Source organism: Pteropus alecto, unplaced genomic scaffold (assembly GCF_000325575.1).
Source record: "Pteropus alecto unplaced genomic scaffold, ASM32557v1 scaffold98, whole genome shotgun sequence".
In the NCBI taxonomy this organism is placed as follows: Eukaryota; Metazoa; Chordata; class Mammalia; order Chiroptera; family Pteropodidae; genus Pteropus; species Pteropus alecto.
The window spans coordinates 19,493,981-19,515,884 of NW_006443570.1; the positions used below are offsets into that span (position 1 = coordinate 19,493,981).

The 21,904-nt window shown below is 42.2% G+C and overlaps 2 protein-coding genes and 1 long non-coding RNA gene across 13 annotated transcripts in view; 1 reads left to right on the forward strand and 2 right to left on the reverse strand.

Moving 5' to 3' along the window:
• LOC112473122 overlaps positions 1-7,858 on the reverse strand; it is a 21,182-nt gene extending 13,324 nt beyond the window's left edge. The window contains exon 1 of the long non-coding RNA XR_003043915.1: positions 7,610-7,858. This is a non-coding gene — a long non-coding RNA (uncharacterized LOC112473122). The remainder of the gene's footprint in view (positions 1-7,609) is intronic.
• A 134-nt stretch (positions 7,859-7,992) lies between these two features.
• Positions 7,993-15,410, forward strand: TMEM97 (transmembrane protein 97). Its single transcript, XM_006926946.3, has 3 exons — positions 7,993-8,213; positions 13,029-13,173; positions 14,065-15,410. The coding sequence occupies exons 1-3, from the start codon at positions 8,085-8,087 to the stop codon at positions 14,322-14,324; spliced, it is 534 nt and encodes a 177-aa protein (XP_006927008.2). The 5' UTR covers positions 7,993-8,084; the 3' UTR covers positions 14,325-15,410.
• A 335-nt stretch (positions 15,411-15,745) lies between these two features.
• On the reverse strand, positions 15,746-21,884 carry IFT20 (intraflagellar transport 20). 11 transcript variants are annotated; one of them, XM_015599067.2, is made up of 7 exons: positions 21,738-21,879; positions 19,375-19,459; positions 18,728-18,909; positions 18,440-18,568; positions 17,170-17,255; positions 16,448-16,551; positions 15,746-15,993 (listed from the first exon to the last, which is right to left on the reverse strand). In XM_015599067.2, the coding sequence occupies exons 3-7, from the start codon at positions 18,852-18,854 to the stop codon at positions 15,912-15,914; spliced, it is 528 nt and encodes a 175-aa protein (XP_015454553.1). In that variant the 5' UTR covers positions 18,855-18,909; positions 19,375-19,459; positions 21,738-21,879; the 3' UTR covers positions 15,746-15,911. The 11 variants fall into 11 exon arrangements, with proteins under 11 accessions (XP_015454553.1, XP_024897346.1, XP_006925053.1 ...); XM_025041578.1 differs by having other exon boundaries at positions 18,728-18,946; XM_006924991.3 differs by having other exon boundaries at positions 18,728-18,967.
• Between the last annotated feature and the right edge of the window lie 20 nt (positions 21,885-21,904).

A 21,904-nucleotide genomic window follows, 5' to 3' on the forward strand; every position in this document is an offset into this window, starting at 1 on the left:
GCAGGAACAATTGAAACTAAAAGAATGAGAGGAAATAACTTAATCTAGAATTAGAAACTATCATTTAGTGCAAAAACACAAGATATTTTCAGAAAACAAATTTAGTTCACGATCAACAGATCTTCACTAAAGGCAATTCTAAAGGATGTACTTCAAGAAGAATAAAAAGGATAACTAAAAGGTCTCCAGTGCAAGAATGGTGAACAAAGGAATCGATAAATGTGGAGAAAACTAAGCAAACACAGACTGCATAGAGCAATAATAATGTCTAATTGGGAGGGGAACAAAATAAATTAAACAGGCATTCTTTAAACTGGGATACACAGACCCCTGGGGACAAGGGAAGACTCTCCAGGAGGTTCATAGGCACATGTTTTTAAGACAGTCAACTTCAATATGTTTTCTGCCATCCCCATTCTCCAGGGTGTCCCTTCCACCACCTCCTTCACAGTCATCATTCTCTCACTTTACAAAAGACATATTTCTTACACATCTTAATGCAGTCTCCCTGTGTGTAAAAACTTCTTGAGTTGCCAAGTGAAGGAACAATTTGAAACAGCTTTTGTTCATGAAGACCTCACCTCTTTCATCTCAATACTCTGAATACATCAATCCTGACAGAGAAACCCTTGAAAGTAAAAGCAAAGATAGCATTAGGAAGAAATATTGAGATTGGCAGTATTTTATTTCACTTGAGTAACAAATTCATGGCACAGCTCTGACTTAAAATTCAGAAGTGAGATTTTTTTTTTTTTTTTAATGCAAACATAAAACGAAGGCAGACTTTTTTCCTTTTGGAAATTAGTTTTGACTGCTTGGTTTGCCAATGATAACTTTCCAATTAGTTTGTTTATATGGTAGTCAGTTATCCATAATAAGAATTTGTTGGAATCGGTAGCTATAAAGTTATAACTAAAATACATTTGAAGCAAAAGATTTAAAAATTACCAAAAAAGTACAAGTGTTGGAGAGAATGTGAGAAATTGAAACCTTTGTGCATTGGTAATAGAAATGTAAAATGGCGCAGCTGCTATGAAAAAGTGTGGCAGTTCCTCCAAAAAAAAATTAGAATTACTCTTTGATCTAGCAATTTCATTTCTGGGTGTATACACAAAAGAATTGAAAGCAGGGACTCAAATATATTTGTGCACCAGTGTTCATAGCAGCATTATTCACAATAGCCAAAAAGTGGAAACAACTCAAATGTCCATTGATAGATGAATGGATAAACAAAATGTGGTTTATCCATACAAAGAATTATTGTTCAGGTTTTAAAAGGAAGGAAATGATGATACATAATACATGGATGTACCTTGAAAACATTATGCTAAGAGAAATAAGGCAGATATAAAAGGACAAATACCATATGATTCTATTTATATGACATGCCTAGAATAGTCAAATTCATAGAGATAGAAAGTAGAATAGTGGTTACCAGGGGCTGGGGGCCAAGGGAATGGGAGGGAATGGGGAGTTTTTTAATGGGCATAGAATTTCAGTCTGAGATGATGAAAAAGTGCTGGAGATGGATGGTTGTGATAGTTGCACAACAATGTGAATGTACTTAATGCCCCTGAACTGTACACTTAAAATGTTTAAAATGGTAAATTTTATGTTGTATATATTTTATCACAATTAAATATATACATATAAATGTAAGGGTTTATTTCTGGATTCTCAATTCTCTTCCATTGAAATATGTCTGTTACTACACTGTATTAATTACTGTAGCTTTGCAGTAAGTTTTGAAATAAGAGGTGTGAGTCCTCCAACTTTTGTTCTTTTTCAAGATTATTTTGGCTTTTCTGAGTCCCTTGGCATTTCCATATGGATTTTAGAATCAACATGTTCATTTCTGCAAAAAGGCCAGCTGAGATTTTGATAGGGATTGCATTGAATGTAAATGAATTTGGGGAACAATGCCATTTTGACAATATTAAATCTTTTGATCCGTGAACATGGGAATTCTCTCCATTTATTTAGGTCTTTCATTTCTTTCAATGTTTTGTAGTTTTCAGTATACAAGTCTTACATTCCTTTCTTAAATTTATTCTCAAGTAATTATTTTTGATGAGTTGTTTTAATTTCATTTTCAGATTGTTTATTGCTAATATATAAAAATACAATTGATTTTGTATATTGGTATTTATCCCACAACCTGGCTGAACTTGTTGATTAGTTCTAATAGTTTTTTAATATATTACCCTCAGAATTTTATAATAAAGTTTAACATCCTCTGGAAAACACTGCACTAAAAAATTTATATAAAGCTTTTCTATTTTTTCCTGAGGGTGAAAGGGATAATGAAAAGTTTCCAGTTCTGTTAAAACAAACATCAATGCTAGCATTTAATAAGAAAACCTTTTTGTGTTTTTGTATTTCGAGAGCAGTTAGGCTTGTCCAGAAACTATTTTGGAAGATGTTAAACCTGTCGGAAAGTAGAAAGAAATAGTATAATGAAAACCCATATACCCTTCACATAGATTCACCAGTTTTAAACATTTACCACATTAGCTTTATTAGTCTATGTAACAAATATGTGTGTATGTGTATATATTTACATAACGTATGTATATGTATACAAATACATGTGCTTTATTTTTGCTAAAACATTATGAAACTTCACCCCTAATGTTTCTCCTAAAAACAAGGACATTTTCCTACATAACTACAATTCCATTATCATACTTAAGAAATTTAACATGGGTATATTACCTAATACACAGGACATGTTCAAATATCTCCAATTGTCCCCCCAAATTTATTTATAGCTATTTTTTAAAATTCAAGATCTAGCTAAGGATCATGTCTTGCATTTGATTATGTCTTGTTAGCACCTTTTAATATAGGAGAATCTCTCTGCCTTTCATGGCATTTGGCATTTATGAAAGCACATGGCCAATTGTCATGTAGAATGCCCTACAAAGATTTAGATTTTTCTGATTGTTTCCTCGTGATTAGATTCAAGTTGGAAAGACTGTTATACAGGTGATGTGGTATCCATCAGATCAGGAGGCATATAATGTTTGACCTATTTTTGGTGATACTAAGTTTGGTCATTTGATTAAGGTTGTGATTGCCAGATCTCTCCATTGTAAAGGTGCCTTTTCCCTTTGTAATTAATAAGTAATCTATGGAGAGAGATTTGGAGGCCACATTGTATTCCTCAACAAACTCACCTAGTGCCATCTATTAACGATCTTTGCCCCAATTATTTATTACGTTAGTGATTAGAAAATACTGATTTCCTAATTCTATCATTCCTTCTACACTTGGCATTTTCTTTTCACCCTAAACAGGTTCAGCCATATAATGAAGGATTCATCAAAATTTCTCTGAGTATGTGAACATACCTTTCATGAAGGTTCTGAAACTGCCCCTAAAGGAAGCTGTGGCAAAGACTCTCATGGACCATGGCAACCTCTCCTTCCCTGGCACTAGGCTAGACTACATGCTCAGACCCCCTGGTAGTAAGATGCTCTCCAATGGAATGTGATTGGAAGGGATGTGTGTCACTCCCAGGCCTAGGCCTTAGGATGGTGGATGCACTCCTTCCATGCTTTTTTTCCACTTACTAATTAGAACCCACGGTCACGTGGCCTTGACCTTGAAGGTGACAATGCCTTAGAGGAGAGGATCAGAAAACTATAACCACCACAGGTCAAATCAGACCCAATGCCTGTTTTTGTAAATAAACTTTATTGGAACATGGCCATGTTCACTCATGTACATGTTGTCTATAGCTGCTTTCACACAATAAACGGTAGCGTTGAGTAGTTTGGACAGAGATTGGCCCACAAAGCCTAAAATATTTATTGTCTGGCCATTTATAGTAAAGTTTGCCAACCCCTGCTCTACTATATAGTAGTATATAGTAGTCACTCCTTAAGTGAGAACTGTTAACTCTTCCATTAATAGACCCCTTTACTTCCATCACCAAATATATTTAGATACATTTATCTTCTTAAAAACACTGACCCTAATACCTCCAGTTCTTTCCTTTTTTAGCTGCAAAACTTCTGAAAACACGTGATCTAGTATACAAATTCCAATATCTTGTTTCCAGCCTTCCCCAACCAGTCCGCTTTGCACATGAATGAATCTTTCTGAAACACTATTGTAATTCCAAACTGCCTTGCTCAAGATCTCCCACTGTCTCCCTACTGCCTGATATCAAATCTATTGGCTCTTAACTTTCCAGACCCAATAGCAGACCTCTCCTCCCCAAATCAAACTTAGCTCCACCCCTATCTGACAACCAGAGCTGGGACTAGGGTGAGATAAGTAAGATACTTCAAGCACAAAACTTAGGTGGGCATCAAAAAACTCAGTAATCGAGATAATATTTTAATGCAATATTTTTTAAAGTCAAAATTAACGCAAAAAGACCTATGAACAACAAAATATCCAAACTGTAAAGTCTTTCAGAATTAACTTCCACCTGTTCTGTCCCTCCACCCAAGTTCACAGGTTCTTTGACATGAAAAGATGGTAATCGCTCAAGACAGCTGACCAGTTGTCCTCTGTCTGCCTCAGTGAAACCCACAGATCTCAAGACCATTCTGAATCTCCAGCACACAGCCTCCAGCGGTGATGGAATCTTAGCTTTAGCTAATGAATATATGTTTTGGCTTTAAGGTATGTGGCTGATTCTGGAGCCACAGCAACTTTCCAGGTCTTATCATTTTCCATTAGCAGCAGAATCTCTTGAAATTTAATATATCTCCATGTTGCCATTGGTTGGCTGTTCTTACACCCAGGGTTCCCTTTACCATTTCACTGCATAGCAAGAGGTCTCCATGTGACAAAGGAGTCTCATATTTAGTTAACAACTTTGTGTTAGTCAAATAAAGATGCCAAAGACACAGTCTTCACTGTCAAGGAATCTACCTACAGTCTAGCGGGAAAGGTACTCAGATCAGTGTTGCTCATAAAGGAATAAACATGTCAGAGAAGAGGTTCAGAGATGGCAGCAATGCCACCAAATCAGGCCAATCAGAGGAGGTGGCCTTCAGCTGAGCCTTAAAGTATTTTAAGGAATGGGGGAAGTGAGCAGGAGTCGGGGAAGAAGGGTGGGTGTATTTAAGGAGAGAGAAAAGTGAAACAAAAGACAAGAGGAGAAGAAAAAGCTTTTTGTACAGTTGCTGCCAAAGAGAAAAGCTGAGGGTCTAGCACGGGCCTTCTCTGAGCATTGTGTATTTGGGCTTACAATGTTAGAGTTCCATTTCCACCACCATAGGGCCCATTATTTGGCTAATGGTATTTGTCTCATCACAATACAAATAATTTTCAAAAGGTGCTAAGTGTTGCCTCTCCTCCCTCATTCTTTCACTCGACCAGGTTGGGCAGGAACCTGCTAATTAGCCATGTCTTCCACAGCAAGTGGTAGAGGGCCATTTGCCTTCTAACACCTGACCTCATGAAGTTAAGAGCTGCTGTTTCTCTGTTTCTCCAGTAAAGAAATTTCAAACTAAGACAGCAGCTGGACAGATTTTTTTTTTTTTTTTTTTTTTTGGATAGAGACTTCCAGTGAAAGTATTTGGCCTTGAAAATCTTTATCTACAAATAATGAACTTGGCTGGGTAGAATTTTTTTTGAGGAACAGTCACATTAACAGCTGTACACTTACCACGTTCTCAAATCCCAGCTTAGAGACCCCACACTCCCTCCCGGCAGCAAGCAGTTATAGTCACAGGGTACAGCTTAAAAGATGCTGTTGTGTCCTGAAAGCCATCCTTGGGGACGGAGGCACATGCTGTTGCCAGAACCCTCCTGAGTATACCTGTGTACAGAATGCTCCAGCCTGCTCCCAGGAGGCCCTGGGGATGACAGAACTTTGTGTTCTGACAATGTTCAGCCACCCATGATGTTGTTCTCCCTAGTAAACACCCCTCTTCCCCAGAGCCTAAATCCTTGTAATGCGGAGCTAACGAAGCTCTCCACACCCTCAGCCTTCACCTCCTGCAGTAGTTGACACCTAGCTCCACCTGTCCCTCAAGGTCTTGGCTTCTCCACAGCTCTCTCCAGTGCAAGGTGTTCATTTTCTCACACTTCATGAGCTCAGGGTCAGGAAGTAGAGTCACCAGCCTCCCTGCTCGCTAAGGCCACATTCACCCATTTCTCCTCTACTCTCTGAGGTCTGAGCCATACCAAAGCCCATGCCCACTTTCATCCTGGTTACTCCCCTTACACACTAAAGACTTTGGCTATTGGCTCACAGTCTTCTCTCCACTTGACTGCCATCACCATCCTGGGTGGCCTTTGCAGTCGATCTGTCGCACACCCTGAGCCCTCTGTCCCTTGACTTCATCTCCAAAGACCTTCCTCTCCACTCCAATTTAGCCACACCTTCAATGGACAGAACCTCTTCCTGACACCAGGAACTCAGACATCATACTCCCTTATCATAATTTCCCATCCTTCTGGCCCATTCATCCAGTTATTGGCAAGGCTTCCTCAGCCTCAAATCCATTCACTCTTCCACTTCTCTCTACCAGCCCTTTTGGCCTCATGTCTTTCACTACCTATCCAGCTTGACCTGCTTGTTCCATCTCTTCACTCATTCAACTCTTCGAAATCACCATTGTTTTTCTGAACCCCAAACTAGATGAGTCCAACAGCCATTTATTTTCTGAACATACCCCAAGGTGGAGTGAAGCACACAGCTTAGGCGATTGGGGCCTCCAGATCAATGGGAACCCACCTTAGCTGGGCCCTCTATACTGCCAACAAGTTCTCTGTCTTCGTCCCATGGGGCCCATGTTGGGGAGCACAGAGCTCCTCTGGCCTAACCCCAATCCTTCCATTCTTTCCAGCTCTTTGAGGTCCTGGAGCCACATTTCTTTCTCTCTTCCTCCTGTATGGGCAACCTCTCCCCATCCCAGAAACTTCCAACAGCATCTAAACAGATGAAAGTACTCTAGTCTCTCTAACTTGAAAAATAAATTAGCCCTCTCTTGAACGCATTTCCCTCCAGCTGCTGCCCCATGTCTCCCCCACCCCGCCCCGGGTTCACAAACAGATATCTACACTTCCTGCCTCCATCTCCCTACTTCCTTACACCTGATGGTGCTGTCATCTGGCTCTCACAGGGCCACCAGTGAGTACTATTCAGTGTTGCTCTGACACAGCTGACCCTCTCTCTGTCCCTGCATTTCTGTGACATCGCACTCCTATTGTCCACCTGCATCTCATTTCCCTCCTCCCAAGAACCCTGAGGTTGAAGCTCCTCGAATCTTTTACAGGGCCTCTGCTCTCAGAACTTCAACTCCCATCAAACATTAATGCCTCACAAATCTACATCTCCAGACAGGTTCATCCAAATGCCTCCAAGAATTCACTCAGATGCTGCAAAGACTACTTAATGTCAACATGGTCTGAGCCAAGTTACCTTCTCTTCAACTCACTTCTTTTTGTCCCTCTTCTCCGCGAATGGCAGCCCCATCCGGAGCAGACCTGGTCCAGCATATAAAAATCAATATTTGTTGAATGAATAAATGAATCCTTGTTCCTCCCTCATTCTTCACAGCCAGTCACAAAAACCTGTCAATTTTATCTCTGCTTTTTTTTTTTTTTAAAATTTAATTGAGGCTGGCTGCCTCCTACTCACCTTTGGAAAGGCTTCCAAGACCCCTTAGCTCTGGCGGGACAGGGATCTTGCCCGGTGTTCCCACAGCCCATCACTGCAGTGCCACAGCCCAGATCACAATGCACTGTCCAGTCGGCCCTGGTCTGTGACATCCGCACGGCACTGGGAGCTCCATCTCCAAAAGCGCCCACCGCCAAGCACACAGGAGGCGCTCGAAGGGAGTGAATGAAAGGAGCACTGAGTGAAAGGGCCACAGGGGGGAGCCCGCGGCTGGGCCTAGCGCCCACAGGCCGACGCCCACCTCCCCATAACACGCGATGCTCCTGGCGGCCAATGGAAACAAAGCGCCCTGCAGAGAGTCCCGCCTCTCCTCTGCGAACCAATTGTAGCGGCCTCCGCCCGCCGCCCGAGGTCCGGATGCACAACGCGAGCTCCTCTTCCCACGTCGGCTGTCCCGGCGAGCGCAACCTCGGCTCCTGTCGCGCCCAACGAAAGGATGTTGGGGACTCGGGGCGTCCGGCGCGGCCTGGAGTGGCTACTGGGGCTCTTCTTCCTCTTCCACATCCCCATCACCCTGCTCTTGGACCTGCAGGTTGTGCTGCCGCGCGAACTCTACCCCTTCGAGGTGAGGGCGCCCGTCGGCCCTGGCCGCCAGTGGCAAAGTTTGAGGCCTCTCCGCGCGCTGCGATTGTGCCTTGGTGTCCCAATGGCTTTTCTTTCTCTCCCGCCTTCCTTAGGTCCTGCTGGTGATCCAGCTCCTCCTTACCCTTCAACTCGAGGGTTTTGTCTATCCCAGACCCTTCCCCCAAGCTGCTGGGGACAAAACACTGTCCATTGTAAAAACACTTCTTCCCTGGGTGTGTTTAAGGCTCTTACACCCCACCTCTGGTCAGTTGTCAGTATTTGAGGGAAGTGTCCTAGATGAACCAGTGTCTAAATCACGTTGAATGTTTTATCATTGTGTTTCTTGGAAGAACTTTAAAATACCATCTAATCCCGAAAAAATAATTCAAGTAGAATTAGACCTGTCCTAGGGGCATTCGCAGATGGTCATTACTTCATTCAAGATCAGGATCCACCAACTTCAAAAGCTCAGAAGTAAATTAACAGCTTTTCAGATCATCCCTTTTAATTGGGTTCTAGTAAGAATGATCACCTGAGTAGAAATAGAGGTGAAAAGCCTTATTTTCTTGGTGGTTGGAAAGCATTCTTTACCTCAAACTTTCCTTTAATGCTTTATATTTTAGAATATTATTTCCTGAGTCTTTTCATGTATGGACCCTGTGTAACTTCCATGGAATTCATGTCCTCAGTTCTGTTTCTCCATTCTGTCTGTACCTGCCAACAGAACCACAGACTGACTTTGTCAACCTATAGATTTGATTTTGCCTGTTTCTTTTCAAGTGCTTTTTATTTTTTTATTTGTTTTTTACATTTTATTATTTTATTTTTCCCCTCCCCTCTCCCCTCTGGTAACCGCTAGTCCATTGTCCATGCCCATGAGACTCTGTCCTGTTTCAAATGCTTTTTCTTAACCTGAGGTCCATGAACCCTTGATGGTGTATGCAAAATTGTGTATGCCTAGTGTTTTCTGAAAGGAGAGTCTATAGCTTCCATCAATTTTTCCAGGAGTCTGACCCTACCAGAAAGGTAAAGAGCCATTATTCTACAATGTACTCCCACTCCACAGCCTTTTTTTGTTTGCTTCTAAATTGAAGCATAACCGGGAAGACCTCTGACCTAACTTTTCTTGGGAAGAGCATAGGTAGTGTGTGACTAGAGCACTGGACTGCAGACTTGGATTGGGTTATTCCCAGATTTGCATGAGTGTCATGGGCAAGTCAGGACTTTGTAGTCTCAGTTGTCAAGACAGAGTTGGATTGAATTATAAACTCAAGCAAATACAGGGTGTATTTGAGTTGGGTTGACTTATAAGCTAAAGCATATACAGTGTATTTCTTTCCTGTTACTGCTGTAACAAATTACCAAAAACATAGTGGTTTAAAACAACATAAATTTATTCCTTACAGTTCTGGAATTCAGAAGTTCAGAATGAATCTTGCTAGGGCTGATCCCTTCTGAAAGTCTTAGGAGAGGATCTGTTCCTTGCCTCTTCAGTTTCTGGTAGCTGCCAGTGTTCCTTGGCTTGTGGTTACGTCACTTTAATCTCCACTTCTGGCATCACTTTGCTGCCTTTTCTTCTATAGTCTAATCTCCTTCTGCTCTACTTTTATAAGGACACTTGTGATTACATTTAGGGCTCACCAAATAACCCAGGATAATCTCTCCATCTCAAGATCCTTAATCGCATCTGCAAAGTCTCTTTTGCCAAGTAAGGTTACACATTCCAGGATCCGGGGATTAGGATGTGGACATCTTTGGGGGGCATTATTCAGCCTACCACACAGGCCCAGGTAGTACATACTTTTTCTAAATAGGTTGTCAAAGCTCTGCATTTAGCCATTAGTTGCCTTGAAGAAAGGAGAGCCATGTCTGTGGTTTTCAAAGTCCGTGTGGCCAGCAAAACTCAGGCAGGCTGCCTGTTTATAATCTGTAAGGTTATGAATTCCTTTAATACTGGGCAGATATTAGACTATAGTAACATATCTGTTACTCCAGGTTATTCCAGACTTAACAGCTGTTATTTTATCCTTTCTGAATGTGCCATTCCCACAAATCCTTGCTACCACTCACAAAATACAATTAAAATATGTCCAGCATCATAAAGTTCCTGTTTAAAATTATGTATTTGATTTGGTAAAGCTTTCTCAGCTTTACTTAATGTCAGCTTGTTCTAAGAAGTCAAGGGCCAATGCAAGCAGGATCTGATGGGGGGGGGAGGGAGGGAGAGAGAGAGAGAGAGAGAGAGAGAGAGAGGAGAGAGAGAGTGAGTGTGTGTGTGTGTGTGTGTGTGTGTGTGTGTCTCTGATTTGAAGGCATTAGGAACATGGACATGCTGGCTTGGAAGGCCTGTGTCTCTAGTCACTCTTGTTGCCCTAGAGTGATGACTGATGGTTTTCTTGGTTCTCTTTGGGGAAAATAATAATTTTAAAAGCCTTGAGTTAGTCTCAGATTCTCTTTGAAAACATGCCAAAATTTAACCTCTGTTGTTTCTTCCCTCAAATAGAAGGACATTTCCCCAAGAACTAAAAAGCTTGTGGAGATCACATAACGTTGGGGCTAAAATTTGCAGATTAAATATTTTTCTTGGTTTGCGCCACTTGGAAAAACTCTTACTATGAAACAGTAAGAATTTTGTTTGGGTTAGAACATGGAAAGGATGAGAAGATTAGAACATGGGAGCTGGGTAGCATTACTTCTGTTAAAATAAGGAAAAACAGGTAAGCATCTAGGTCTGAAATCAGTCTGTGCAAAATCGTTCAGCTCCTGCTTTAGAATTCCATGTGCAGGCCAGGCGAATGTTTTTAATTGATAACAATGGTAAGTTGAGTCAAATGTGACTCAGGTATAAATGGAAACTGTTTTGTTACCTTTAGTTGGTCTTATTACCCTAATAAGAATAATTCTTATTAATGACCAGTTGCATGTGAGATTTGAATAGAATTGAACTTCTCCAAATACGTATTAATTACATTCAACTAAGTAATCTTTAGGTGTTAACCATTGTTTTGAAGATTGTATGTATTAATTCATTTTATCTTACCAACAGTGAAGTACTATAATTGGGAAACAAACTCAGTGAGATTAAGTGCTTTTGTCCAGAGCCAGCACTCAGAGCCAGCCACTCTTGCCCCCAGGTCCCACGCTTTTTACTCTGCTGGGGACCTGTGCCTTGCCTTCTACTAGCCCTCTTCTGGCACCAGGTGGCTATTGTGTGACTGTGGGCAAGTGGTTCGGTTCTAATTGATTACTACAAGAGCTGGATGATTATTTTAAATTTTGCTACTTTCATCCTGCAACCCTTAGAAATTACAGTGCTGTACAGATCTACCTGGATTTATGAAATAGGTGGATCTGAGAGATTGTATACAAATCGAATAGAAAATGAAATTCAAATGAACCAGCATGCCTTTTAAATCCTGCAGTAATCTTTTAAAGCAGGTTGTTCTCTCCAGTATATTTTAAGTAAATCTAGAAAGCAAAAAAGAATCTTAAAAAACATTTAGTCCAGTATTTGTTTTACAGATGAGGAAACAAGAGCTCAGGAGAGGTGCCATGACTTAACCTTTATGAATATTTTCTACCACGTTACCATCCTGAAAAGTGCTTACTTAGCAGGAAGCTAAGGGTATTGCCATGAATTTAAATTTCAAGTTAAGTACAAACTAGAGATCACTTGGTCAATAAATTGGTTATCTAGCCACAGCCTTTCTGAAATTACTGTGCTAACAGCTTGTTTCCGGATATTTGCTTAAAGCTCACTTGCACCACTGAGGCCTCTATTTAACAATAGTGAGCCTTTATCTTGTGATTAAAAATTAACAGGGAAAAAGAAAATTAACAGGAAAAATATCTTTGGATTTTCCATTGTAAGCTAAATTTTACCTTGAAAGTTGCCTTTATCATAATAGAAAGACATATTTGGCTTTGAAGGCAGGAGTGTCAAGACAATGCCATCTCCAGGAGGTTAGATGCAATAGACCTTCGGTAGTCCACAGAGCGTGCAGAGCCCTAGACCTTGGGCTCTTAAAAAAGCACAAAATGGGCAGCCTCAAACCCTCCTTCCTTCCTGTGCCTGTCAGCATGGATCTGTATCTTTTGACATGAGGGCGGGGCCTAACCTCAAGTTCTGACATAGCCTAGAAACTATATAGTTTGTGGTTTGAGGCAGTTTGTTCTACAAATATCCTACTGGTCTCCTAAAAGAAAAGACTTGAGAACTAGGGGGATTAAGAATGATGAAGAGCTTGAGATTTGGTGATTAAATTGTATAAAATTGCATCTTCGCAGAGGTTCAATTTATCTCCCTTCCACCCCCACCCCCACCTCCACCCCTCAAAAAGGCAAACTCAATTCATTTCTGTTATTTGAGAAAACGTGGCCCTCAGAGCTTGGTGTGCAGTTACTATTGAAAGGACAGATGTCAGGATGGTTTTCACATGTCATTTCTTTATAAAGAACAATATTGTTGACAGATATGTCATATTTGTGTGTTCATTCTGCAAGCTAAGAGCCTACTAAGTGCCAGATGTTGCTTTTGACAATGGGCAACACATGTATGCGTTATCGTGGAATCACAAACACATGCTGGGTGGCACAAAGGGGCCGAAAGAGCTGAGGAGAGCTTCTCAGAGAAGGTAACATTTGAGTTAGAGCTAGTGAGTTTTTATTAAATAGTCATCTAGCCTGCATCACAAACGCCAGCTGGGTGTGCCATCTGCTGCCAAGGGGGGACTGGGGAATGACTCTTCCAATGGGTTGGAGCTGCTGAGCCTATCCTGCCAGGTGGCTATATTCATTGTGATCTTTCTTTTTCCAGTTGAGAAACCTGCTAAAGTGGTATGCTAAGGAGTTCAAAGATCCTCTGCTACAGGACCCCCCAACATGGTTTAAGTCTTTCATGTATTGCGAGCTTGTGTTTCAGCTGCCCTTCTTTCCTGTTGCAACATACGCCTTTTTCAAAGGTTGGTAAATGGTGGGGAAATCCCATTTTTGCTCTGAAATCAGGTCCCAGAAATCTTTTGGGAAAGTATCCCCAAGGGAGAGGGTAGTAGTTCCTGTAGTTTGTGTGAGGGTGATCTGGTGGGAATGGCCAGGGTAGCTCCTGTAAACGGACACTAACGTGGCTGACTAAAGTATATGGTGGGCTGGGCTGCATGATGGCCTCAGCCAACTGGAAATCTCTCATATCCATGAAACCTGAGACTACTTAAAGATTGAACTTGTTGCTTTTTATTGGTTTTTTTTTTTTCACTCTCCTCACAGAATTTCTTTTATCATTGGCTTTTATTTTTCTGCTTTAGGTAGTATCATACTGCCTTACATGCAGTGGCATCCCTCAGGCTAATTCCTAAAGGGCTTCTTATTTAAAAACGATTCTTACGATGTCTCTATATGATTAATGCTTTTATAAGAAGGTGGACGTACCAACGTATGTGGCAACTAAGCTTATGCAACCTGTTTCCCACTGGAGCCCTCAAATCCATCTCTTAGCAGAATCTGTTGATCTTAACAGATGCTCTTACTTAACAGATGCTACTGGCAGTCCCCTGCCTTTGAATTTAGACCTAACAGGTTCAACTGGTAATAGCCGTTTTACTGCCCTAGTTTTTCTAAATTCCAACCCCCACCCTTGCTTTTTCAGCTATCATTGTGCTAGGGCCCCAGCTGTCACCTTAGTTTGTTCAGTTAGGAAGTACTATAACATATCTGATTTTCCATTTATTTCCACTTGGAAAAGGAGGTAGAATGATTCAGCTGAAGGAAACAGGCAGAGACAGCATGGAGAATGTCATGGGCATCCCTGGAGTCATGAACAGAACTAATGTTTATCTCTCTCTTCCCAACAACTTCAGGAGGCTGCAAGTGGATCCGCACCCCTGCAATCATCTACTCAGTTCACGTCATGTCACTTGTAATTCCAATTCTCTCCACATTTCTATTTGAGGATTTCTCCGAAGCCAATGGTTTCAAAGGACAAGGACCTAAGACTTTCCACGAACGGCTAACCCTCATATCTTTCTATGCCCCCTACTTTCTCATCCCTCTTATGCTTCTCTTTTTCATGTTGCGGAGCCCCTATTACAAGTATGAGGAGAAAAGAAAGAAAAAATGAGGGAAATAACAATTGGCCTAAGGAGAGATGCCCAGAGGGCAGTTTCCTGTTGGACCCAATACAAAGAAAATTGCTCAGAACCCTTCACATCTTCAGTAGCATTTGAAACACCAGCAGCAACACACAAGAGCAAGGCACTGGCAGAAGCCACATCAAATCATCACCTTCCAAGGGTACTGGCACAAGCAGACCGATCACCGGAGGATGGGCAGAGGGGTACGGCCTGGTTATAGGAAAGTGATGCCAAATACCTCAGTGTGCGCCAAAGTTCCATTGCAGGATTGCTAAACGCAGGACCAGACCAGAAATTGGATAAACTTCCAAGAAGCATGGCCTGCTTGGCATGTTCACGACCTATAGTATACAGGTGACTAAACCCTCATGTCACTCTGTACCATATCGCTAATCTGCAACACGAATAGGGGGATGTTTCAGGCCATTTTTAAGTTTGAAATTATGCCTCTAATCAGTAAAAACTATCATGTTTTCTTGCTCTCACTTCTGGGAGAGGAGGTGGTGAGAAAATATTCTGCAAGAGGTTTAAAGTTAGTTTTCCTTAAGGTTCAGCCCTGGCATGACTTTCAGTCAGAAATGGGTTAAACTGGACGGTGTTTTGTCTATCTTTAAAAGCTTGTCCCAGTAGGATTTTTAAGTTTCTTTGTTTACCCTCTTACAAAACCTTAGTCTTATATATATCTTACAGACCACCTGACAGAAGTCACTTTACTCTGAAGTCTGGTGTCTCACAACTAATCTGGAAGTGTGCTTCCTACTGGATAACTTCGTCCTTCCTAATACTTTAATCAAGCCTTCTCATCTTATTCTTCTGTCAAAGTGGGGGGATAGTGGCCATGACATGTCCAGTGTGTGCATATAGGGTAGTTGGTGTTCCATTAGCTTTCTCTAAATTCATACAGAAGGCCAACTCAAAAACAAAAAAGTCTTGTAAACACTTATAGAAAACAGTAAAAACCACTCCCAGTTAGCTCCTTCTTTTTGACTGTTCTGCTCACAAGCTGTATTACTCTTGTTGGGAGTATCACCTGACTCGTGTCTGGTCCAAATAAAGGTAGCTGCTGACCACTGCCTTGTTTGTTTTGTGGACTTTACAAGGGGTTAAGTGTACACTTTAAGGGTACCAGGAAAAGAGGTAGATAAGCCATTTGAAAACAATAATTTATTGCTTTTTCTTCCAAAGCTTTGTGAATTTACCAAAAAAAAAAAAAAAAAAAAAAAAAAAAAAATGATAGCATCAGCTGCTATAGTATTTTCGCCTGAAAAACACTGGCTTTAACCTTCTGTTTCATATTTACTTCCAAAAAGCAGGGACTTTAGTAGTTTACAGACTGCTCAGTTCAGACTAAGAATGCAATAACCTGGGCCACTAGTCACTGGGTGCTCACCAGATATGCGCTGACATCTGAAACAAGCCCCTCCAGATTTTGTTTTATTGCCTTCAGAGATGGTATATTCCTTATACAACATCTCACATGACATACTTGGGTCATTAGTCACTAGAATGGTACAGAGGTTTTTTTGTTTTGTTTTTTGGGGTTTTGGTTTTTTTTGTCCTATAAAATTTTCAGTTCATTTCTGAAAAATAAATTGGTCAATAAATTCATTTTGTTCTGCTTCTACTTTACACAAAGCTTCATATTCAACCCGATACCTGAAAAACAAAATTGTTAGAAGCCCTAAAAATGGATGAAATAAACCATGGATTTAATTCTTCTAGAGAAGAACACAGGTGGTTTAAAAGAAATTGAGTTCAGAATGAAGTTAGGGCAAGAAAGAGAAAAAAGTAGGCGCAAAGCCCAGCCTAAAGCCACCCATGAGAAATCTCCAGCCCTGAGATGGTCTTTTCCTTTCAGAGAGCCAGCCAGCCCACTTTGTGGACACTTGCTACCTGAGTTTTCATGCTTTCAAACTACTACATGTGATTTAATATTAACAATTTTTCTATTTCCTTCCCATCAAATTAATTTTACTTTATTTTTAAAATCTTCAAATTCAGATGACAAGTGAGAAACTATTCCTGGGAGAACGATGATGAAGAATCAGAGGTGACCATTAAGGAAAAATAGAATAGCAGAGTAAAGAACTCGCTTTACGTTACTTCTTACCTTTCGAGCTGCATTTTCTTTTCTGCTATTAGTGCTTGGAGTTGCTGTTGTTGGGCTTCTCTCTGCTTTGCTATAGATTTGAGCAAGTTCCGAGCACCAATGGCCTAGAAAAACACAGTATTGCCAAAAAAAGTCATGGCTTCATTAAAACTCTTCGACATTAAGTCTACAACTGGGTAAGGGTCATTTGGGGGCCATCTCGCTGCCCAACGGGAAAAAGAAGGTTGAGCCCCAGAGCTTTGGGAATAAGGAGGATTATTCTCATGATCCTAAAGTGCCTGATGAAAATTAGACTGCCTGCAGCTCTGAGGCAGATCTAGGAGTATCGCCACAATCTGGTGCACAGGTATTCAGGGGCCCGTCTGGTGTACCACTCAGCCTTGTGTCCTTTGCCAAGTCATCTTATACCTTGCCCTTACATCTCAGTGATGATGTAAATATTAAAAGAAATAATGACTGAAAGTATTGGCATATAAGCTCAACAGTAGGTTAATTGGACCAGGACTTGTTTTTTTTTAATTGAGGTATCAGTGACATAAAACGTTTCAGGTATACAACATAACGAGTCAATACTTGTATAGAAAATGTTATTTAAAATCTTGTTGTAATTAAATGAAAGAATCTCCCCATGCCTAAAGAAAAAGTCAAGACAGCAGAAGGACGAGAGGCTAGTGAACCAGGGTCCTAGGCCAAGATTTAGACAAAACACATGCTGATCTTACTTTCATCTTCTCATTTTCTGCTTCTTTTGCAAGCTGGTCAACAAGCTCAATTAAACCACCAACTATTTTCTGAAACTGGCCGATTTCTTTTGGAGAAAGAAAAAGGAAATGTTTTTATTTTCTCAGTGTCATCGCTCACCCCCAGCATTCCCTTGTAGCGAGCGGGCAGGACTAACTGGCCCTTCTAATTTGTGTCAGAACAATTTGGTACCTGCTGGCCTAAAGTCTGTCAACGTTGGGCTGAACCTAGAGACAGGTGGCTAGGTGCCCGGAGCTAGACTCGGGCACAGCTGGACCTTGTGTCCCCACAGAGCCAGCCAGTTGCTGTGACCTCAAGCTATGAAGGTTCCTGATGGGCCCATTCTGTGGATGAATGCCATCCTACTTTCTCAGGAGTGACAGGAAGCACAAAGGGCTATATTCATAAAAAGACCACCTCAGGACAAAATTGCTGCGTCTTGACTAGCCATAGTTAAGACACTAGACTTCAGTTAATGGTGAGGTGCAGGCTTTCCACCTGCGACCAGAGCTAATAAAGAGCTCAAAGCATTTAAGTGCCTAATCTCCCACTCCATTTTTCTCAGTATCCTCGGGTGTGATGGAACCTCATTCTATCAAGGAGTAAATTAAAGCACAGAGCGATGGGACAACATTCACACAGCAATCCCCAGGCAAGCTCTCTCCACAGCCCATGGTCCCCAGAAGGTTCAGAAATCCCTGTGGGAGCTAGATCTGCTCTATACTCACTACCACTGGGCTTGCTTGGCTGCTGGGACAGGTGGCATCCTGGAAATCTCTAGTTAAAAAATTATTTCAGGGAGTTTGCTGAGTTGCTTCTACAGACTCCAGTTGATCAACTTTCATTCCCAATAATGGCAAGCCTACCACTGAGAACACTACTTCTCCCAAGAAATCAAAACATCTGTACCTAACTATTTCTCACTCCCAAGCCATAGTTCTGTCCCCATGAAGTTTAAGGTTTCTGAGAGTAAAAAAATCAAGGATGGCATATCTCAAAAAACACCCTCCTCTCTGCATTCCAGTGTCTGTTTTGATTGGTGCTCCATGTGGGGACTACATGAGAACATAAGAAGAGGGGAGGCAGACAAGGTGGGTGGCACATAGGCATTCAAAAAGGCCAGGCTCAACATCCAGGGAGCCAGCAGTTCCATTCTGGCAGGGCCAGGAGCAACAGTCGGTAGGTGGGTGTGGGGCACAGTGGGACTAGCTCAAAGCTGAGTGGCAATATATCTCCCCAAATGACACTCACTGTCCACAAATTCCTTGCACTCTTCCTTGAGCTCTATGGTCTGCTGCGTAACTTCTGGGTCCAACACTCGCAGCTTGTTCAGTTCATCAAAGTGCAGCCCTGCTTCACCCAGTATGTCCTTGGCCATACCTGTAAAGAAACAAGCTCCAATCCCTGATCACTTCCCAGCCAGCCAAGGAAATGCCTGCTTTCAGCCCAGCCCTACTCCTGCCCACAGACACCAGTGCCCAAAACCCAGATGTTCCAAAAGCTCCCCCTTCCCTCTGCCTCCATCTCTCTAAGCCTCACCTGTTTCCCTTCTGGCTTCCCTAGAGAAGAGAAGATCTGCACTGAAGGAATGATAGTGGCAGCCAGGAGTTGTGTCACAGGAGCAAGGGTCAGGAAAGAATAAAGTCCAGTTGCTTGTCATAGGCATCGTTCATTCAACACATATTTCTTGAGTGTCTACTACGTGCCAACACTGTTAGATGCTGGGGGTACAAAGATGAGTACAACATGGTGCCCGCCCTGGAGGAGCACACAGTTTAGCTGGAGGAAGACAGACACGTAAACTGAAAAATTATACCATGATAAGTGCTTTTACAGAAATGTTACTGAAGTGCTGAAGGAAACAGAGCAGTTAATTTGGGGTGAAGGGGCTGACATTTGAACTAAGTTGTCAGCCATAAACATGTTTATTTATCCCCAGTTATATAACCAAAAGGACATGAAAAAGCTTTTCAAATACAGTACTGGAATAACACAAAAGACAAGTGAAAGAGAAAATCTGAGTGAATTAACAATTAGGGTTAAAAAAATAAGAAGCCAGGAGTAAGAATATTACCCAAAATGTATTCCACGGGATACTGTACACTTGCCTGAACTGGGAACCAAAGTTGGGTCAGTCTCTTTCTAACAGAAACACAAAAAGGAATAAAGTATCAGCAACTACGTACCAAGTAATGAAGTCAGGGAAAGGCATTCCAAGCAGAGAAGACAGCATGAACAAGAGCCTGAAGTCACTGAAAAGGCCTATCCTGCCTAGAAAATGAAAGGACAGGATGGAGCTGGAAAAGTCGGATGGAGCCACATCAGAAAGACCCTGTGTGCCAAGCTAGTTTAGGGTTTTTCTGTAGGCAAGAGAACCAGGAGAGAGATTTTGTCCCTTCCCAGGTCACCTTGCATTCCCAGTCCACAGGATGTCTCATTCTGGGGAGGAAACACTGAAAACTCGCCCTCATTCTGGCTTAGAAATAACGACACAAAAAATAGAGACCACATGCCCTGTCTAGAAATGGAGGCAACGCTACTCAGGTCTGGCCATTGGCTGATATACAAATTCCAAAACCCCAGGTGTTCCAAAGATTGTCACCACCTGGCCCTACACCAGCCCTTCTCTCTGGTCTCACCTAACCCAGCCTCACCTGTTCCCCCTTCCAGCTTCCTTAGAGTTCTAATCTGAATGGGGTGATTCTGGGAGTGACTGCCCAGAGCACATATACCATATGACGACTGATGGTTAAAAAATAATTAAGTCCTACCATTGCCAGAACTGACTTTCGAGAGGACCAGAAATCTAGGTTTATATATGGAATCTGATTTTTAAAGGGAAATATCTAATTTGAAAAATTTAAAGGAAAAAAACACATCCAATACTGTGTGGGCCAACTAATGCATGTCCATAGGCTGTCTGTATACAACTGTGGCCGAGAGCCCTTGGTCTAACTGGCATCCACTGAAGTGGGCTAGCATCTTCCTTTTGAAACATTTTAATCATCCAGCGCTTCCTAATAATTGGGCTTTTTAAAAAAGATTTATCTTCTAACTTGTTATATTTATACACATAGTCTGAGCATTTAACACCTACTGGGTGATTAATCAGACCATTGCTCTAGAAAGCTTCAAGTAACCCTAAGGAGCAAACGTCTGCTTCAACTCCCACTCCCTTCCCTGAGAGCATGTATTTATTCAAAAACATCTACTGAGTCCTTGCTCTCATCATATAGTGAAGAAATGCTTTAATGCTTTAGTTCCTGACATCTTGACAGACAGTAAACAATCACAAGCTGTGGTAATAATATGAAGAAAAGCATGTGGTGTTAGATGAAGCTCCAGTAGGACATAATTCTCATGGGGGCAGTGTTGTCAACAAAAGCCTTCTGAAAAAGTGACAATCAAGCTGAAACCTAAAAGATGTCCAAAAGTTTGTCAAGCGAAGCAGAGAGGAGGCATTCCAGGCAGAAAGAAAAGCACATGTGAAGATCCTGAGGCTATAAGAAATCTAACGCATTCCAAGAACTGAAAGGCTAATGTGGTTGAAACACAGCAAGGGGAAGCACAGAACAGGGTAAGGCTAGACTGGGAGGCTAGAGCTGCATCATAGAGGGCTCCGAAAACCCTCCTGGATTTCATAAGAGGGGTAATGGGCAGCCAGTGTTTTCTCAACAGTGTCATAATCAGATCTGCCTTTTGGAGAGATCACTCTGACCCAGAACGAAGAATGGATTGGAGGGAACAAGAGAGTGGAGCTACAGCTATCTTGTTCATCAATGTAACCCTACCATCTTGCATGAGCCTACACATAGCTGGCACTCAGTAATTGTTTGTGGCATGAATGACTGAAAACAGAGAAGGCTGTTACAGAAACCAAGGCTTAGAGCTGAAGAAGTGTTCCAACGTGAGATGTTTTATAAGTCGAATTGTTAGGACTTACTAAAGGATTGACTGAATGGAGGGGTCTGGGATGGGTGAAGGAAAGACTCAGACAAGATTCCCATGTTTCTAGCTTGAGACAACTAACTGTATGGCTGGAAGGAGTAGCTGAATGAGATGGGTAAGACTAAAGGAGTGGAGAGGGTTCACAGCCGACTATCAGATTCTCTCTCAACTCCCACCACACGCAAATATCTGATCATTTGAGAAACACGGGGCACAAAAGCCAGACTGAGCTCCCTGGAGATGAAAGCGGTGACACTCTCTCCGCCCCTGGCTCTCCCAGATCCATTCTAGGCACTAGGAGCAAGCTCCATCCATGGGTGTGGGGAAAAGGGACTGGGCAGAAAGTTAGGAAGATCTGGGTGATGGAGCTGGCTGTCTTCACTACGTAAACTTCTTGATCTGATCTGCACTTTGCTCATAAGACCGTCGCAAGCATCAACGCGTAAAGCTCCAGGCCCAAGGGTGTAAAACTGCTCCCAAAAGTCGGGCGGAATTCCTACGTTTCTTTCGACCTGGGACTGCCTTTCCTCAGGGCGTGGGCCTGTCGGGTTCGTCTCATCCCAGGTCCGCCCGCGTCCCCCGACCCGGAGTCACCGCCTACCTGCCGACCGCGTAGCGGCGGCGCGCTGTGGCCCAGGCCGATGTCTGCAGAAAGCTTCTTTCTACGGCCCGTGGCAGCAGTACCTATCCCGCCCTCCTTAGCCGCTGCCACGGCTACAGAAGCTGTTTATACATAACGTCACTACCTGACTCCGGAAGCACTTACAC